At 38.5% G+C, this 4,110-nt stretch overlaps 1 protein-coding gene across 2 annotated transcripts in view; it reads left to right on the forward strand.

Moving 5' to 3' along the window:
- dnaaf6 (dynein axonemal assembly factor 6) overlaps positions 1-2,714 on the forward strand; it is a 3,352-nt gene extending 638 nt beyond the window's left edge. For both annotated transcript variants that reach the window (XM_035670606.1, XM_035670607.1), the window contains exons 2-8: positions 143-241; positions 349-472; positions 683-749; positions 867-972; positions 1,458-1,554; positions 2,040-2,125; positions 2,346-2,714. In XM_035670606.1, coding sequence (XP_035526499.1) covers positions 371-472; positions 683-749; positions 867-972; positions 1,458-1,554; positions 2,040-2,125; positions 2,346-2,475 — 588 coding nt within the window. In that variant the 5' untranslated portion in view covers positions 143-241; positions 349-370 and the 3' untranslated portion in view covers positions 2,476-2,714. The remainder of the gene's footprint in view (positions 1-142; positions 242-348; positions 473-682; positions 750-866; positions 973-1,457; positions 1,555-2,039; positions 2,126-2,345) is intronic.
- The last annotated feature ends 1,396 nt before the right edge of the window (positions 2,715-4,110 follow it).

Raw genomic sequence — 4,110 nt, forward strand, 5'->3', positions numbered from 1 at the left:
TTTTCTATCTTCTTCTTTTGTCTGTTAATAACATCGCTGTGACCTGTATTCAGTTTAACGCCCTTGTTTTTAATCTTATCTTTCATTTTTATTCATTTATTTATTTATTTATTCATTTATTTATTCATTTATTCGAGTTTAGCTTCTTCCTTTTTCCGTCTGTGACGTCGCTGGTTCCCATGGCACCCGGAAAGCTCGTCTCCAGGGAAACGGAAAGCGTCAACAGCCAGCAAGTCCACAGGTTTCGACTCCATTCAGCTTCATATTCAGGCTTATTCTGGTTTTTATTGGGTCGTTCTTTCCACATTTGTGTTGTTTTTGTTGCTTTTGTTTGGTATTTTAAAACAGTCGTGAGTTTGTGCCATTCTGAATGGAGAGTCTGGGAGTATCATCCCTGCAGAACCTGCAGGCTCTGTCTGCCCTGTTATCAACTCAGCAGGAGGATGGTGATGATGATGATGAAGAGTGTAAAGTAAGATATTGTACACTCAGAGGTGAAGTGATCCCCATTTAGTCTGCCCAGATATCAACTGTTTCATTTAGTGCACTCTGAGTTAATGCCATGGAGCTGCTAATAGGCTGCGTGTTTAAAACAGATTTGACTGTATATTGATGACTGCCTTATCAATAACTGCAGATTTAATGACTGGACGCTTACAATAACATAAACTAACCTCTACAGAATGTGACGGCTTGTGCACGACTGGATCCTGGACACATTGGCCCCCCACCCAAAAAAGATAAAGAAGGTAATGCCTTGTATTTCTTGCACATAACTGCAAAGTCATTATAGTATCCCCTGGGGCCTTTCTGAAAGGTACAAACTGTGCATGTGTGTGTGTGTGTGTGTGTTGCTGTTTATTTAGTGTCAGCTGCCTATGTGAAGAAGAACAACAAAGATATCTGGAGCGAGGAAGAGGTGGCGGAGGGTTCACAGTATGATGATCTTGCTGACCTGCGGCCACAGCCTGAGTAAGACCACCGAGCAGACAGAAAAACACACACCAAAGGGTTCACTGATGTGTAAAGGAGTCAAAAAAAGAAAAAAGCCTGAATCCTCACTTCTTTTTGAGCTTTAAAACACAAAAGACACACTGTCCAATACAAGGGTTTAGCTCAAAACTGTCTAATTATAAAACTTTGTTCCACTTTTTTGTTTACAAAAAACAAGCCAGGTCTTTAATTATTATGAATCATTGCCATAGTTACTCTTGTGCTATATATTAATTATAGAGGCACAAGGGAGGGCGAGACTGCCCGTAGAAAAGTATTTATCACAATTAGATACCACATTTTCCACCGTCCATTGACCTCAGCTGACACTCACTCCTGCCTGCTTCTTTCTGTTCTTTGTTGTTCCCTATTGATTCTGTCTAATGTGATGTCAGATGATGATTTTAAAGAGATTAATACTGTATTGATTGTATTTTGTGTTTGTGTAACACCTTTGTATTCAGGTATGAAATAATCCTGAAGCAGAGCGTGGGGACAGAGGATCTGTTCTTGGGCTTGAACAGAAAAGACCCATCCTCCATGTGCTGTGAAGACATGCTGGTAACTTTACAGGATGTTCATACTTCACTCAATGACACCTGAAAATGAAATGTACAAGGATGTGATCGGAGGACAGCAGCATCAGACAAGATAGCAGGATTCTCCGATTGTGTGGGCAGGTTTTCAGAGAATTGAATTTAAGTAGTAGATGATTTCAGATTCAACGAAGCTAATATACATGTTGAAATAATTTGTGGACAGTATAAAAAGGTTAAGGTACATTATTACTGTTACAACTCTGTCTTTTATACCATACAGTGACAAGACGAAATGAATGTACCTTAACAGCCTTGGATAGTTTTTCAGACTTTTCTCTGACCCAGCATGAGAAGTGAGAAGACATATTAACAATACTGATAAAATGACTTAAGATAACACAGTACAAGAGGGAAAATCTGTATCTTTTTTAATAAAAGTGAAGATTAAAATGTGCACCGTGTACAATATTAAAGATGCTGCCTTTTTTTTCTCCTTCCCACTCTTAGTTGAAAATCAAACTACCGGACACTAAAGCAACAGATGTGGTCCTGGATGTAAAAGAAAAGTTCCTTGATCTACGTACGCCAAAATAGTAAGGGATGCTTTGAAAATGTTCTCTTTCATTTTGAACCCCCTGAAGACGGGGCGGCAGCAGTTCAGACCAAAAGCTCCCATTTACAGACATTTCCTTTTAATCAGAGGTTCGCATCGTGATCTGAGCTTTGATTGCCGTTTCATGCCGCTCTTAACTCCTCTCTCCCTGCCTTGTGCTGTCTCTGGTATGTTTAATCTGTCGTCTCTCCTCTCCTCAGTAAACTGGGTCTTCATCTCCCGCATCCCGTCCACAGCCACAAGGGAAAGGCTCAGTTCTTCAGTGAGAGGGAGGAACTGGAGGTGACTCTACCGATGAAACGCCCCATGGATTTTATCAATATGCAGTGAGAAGGAATGACAACAGCCGACAAGTATTCAGAAGACAAAGAGTTGATCCGAAACCGGTGTACAGAAGAGATGACACACACACTTTTCACAAGTCTTTCTCTTTAAAGAAATGGTAGAGAAATGATCAGCAAATGCATAACCTGTTTGTTTTCTGCCATTTATGTTATGTGAATGTAAATTTCATGCTTTTTTTTACATCTGTCCCCATTAATTCTGTATTAAAATATGACTTTCTAATACATATTTTGTCTTTTTTTTTATGTGTTTGCTTTATTATTGAATAACCACAGATGGTTGTAGATGGTAAACCAAGGTAAGCTTTACCCCTCATTATAGGCTGATGCTGTTACTATGGATGGTATAATCATAATATACATGATAGCTGCAATCAGAAACTGATATTTAGAGTAATGGGCATTTAAGGCATTTACTAAAGGATTGGTTAGTCTGTTTTAATGAAACATTCACATGCCTATATGTATGCTGAAAGTTATTGGTGACAGTAATCCGCGCTTGTCTTTGCGAAGATGCCCACTTGATTTGGCTCATTAACTTTGGCCGAAGTATAGGCTCAGGCTGCATTCTGGCACAAAAGAGAGCGTCATCGTTTAACACTGTTGTCACACTAGACAGAGATTGTTTCAGGGCCTGTAAGGACAGCACAAGTTAAATCGAATTCAAAAACACTTTATTTTGCCCCTTCAATGCAATTTTAGGCTAACTAGTTTGCAATACAAAACAAATGCATTCACACATGAAACACAATGTAAAGGTTGAAAGGAAAGAGTAAGTGAATTGAATGATTACAGTAACCAGTCTATGTACAACTCTTCGCACAAACTACACCTTGCAGTAAATCAAAAATTCAAATATGTTTGCATATTTCTAATCGCATACTGTATATAATGCATATTTTTTTCATTATAGTCTATATTTTTGATTATATCTTTATTATATTTTTATTTATATCATTCTTTACTGTATTTTTACACTTTTGTTCTTTCTGCACTATATTTCTTCTATGCTGCTGTCAAACCTGAATTTCTCCCAGAGGGGATCAATAAAGGAACATCTCCCATCTCTCTCTCTCTCTTCAACATACTTATCTTGTATTAAGATACACTTAGAACAGAAAAAGAACATTTTTTATTATTGCTTCTGTGAAGGTATAGGCTATATTACCCATCTTGTACTTGTTTCAGGACAGCAACATCTTAATGTTTTAAAATTATAGAAAACTATTACTATAACTATAAGCAGGCCTCTCCTTGCCTCTATCTGCTTCAGTGTAATAATGGGAATAGTGAAAGTCTGGATATTAAAATGTTAATGCAAACAGATCCCTGGATACACAGCACAAGTTCCAGTCTCATTTAAAGTAACTAAATGTAACTTAAATTAGTGATTTAACTGAAATTAAAGTTGCATATTGCCACTATACCAGAGAAAAAGAGTTTAAAAGCCACGCAGAGAGGCCTACTGCTGTTAATAATAAACACACATTACACAGGTGCATTAACACCTATTTAGGGTATCAGGGGAGGAGGAGGAGAGGGGAGGGGAGGGTATCAGGGGAGGAGGAGGAGGGTATCGGGGGAGGAGGGGGGAGGAGAGGAGAGGGAGGGTATCAGGGGA

The sequence above is a fragment of the Morone saxatilis genome, unplaced genomic scaffold (assembly GCF_004916995.1).
Source record: "Morone saxatilis isolate NCDOM2014 unplaced genomic scaffold, NCSU_SB_2.0 Contig23, whole genome shotgun sequence".
Taxonomy (NCBI): domain Eukaryota; kingdom Metazoa; phylum Chordata; class Actinopteri; family Moronidae; genus Morone; species Morone saxatilis.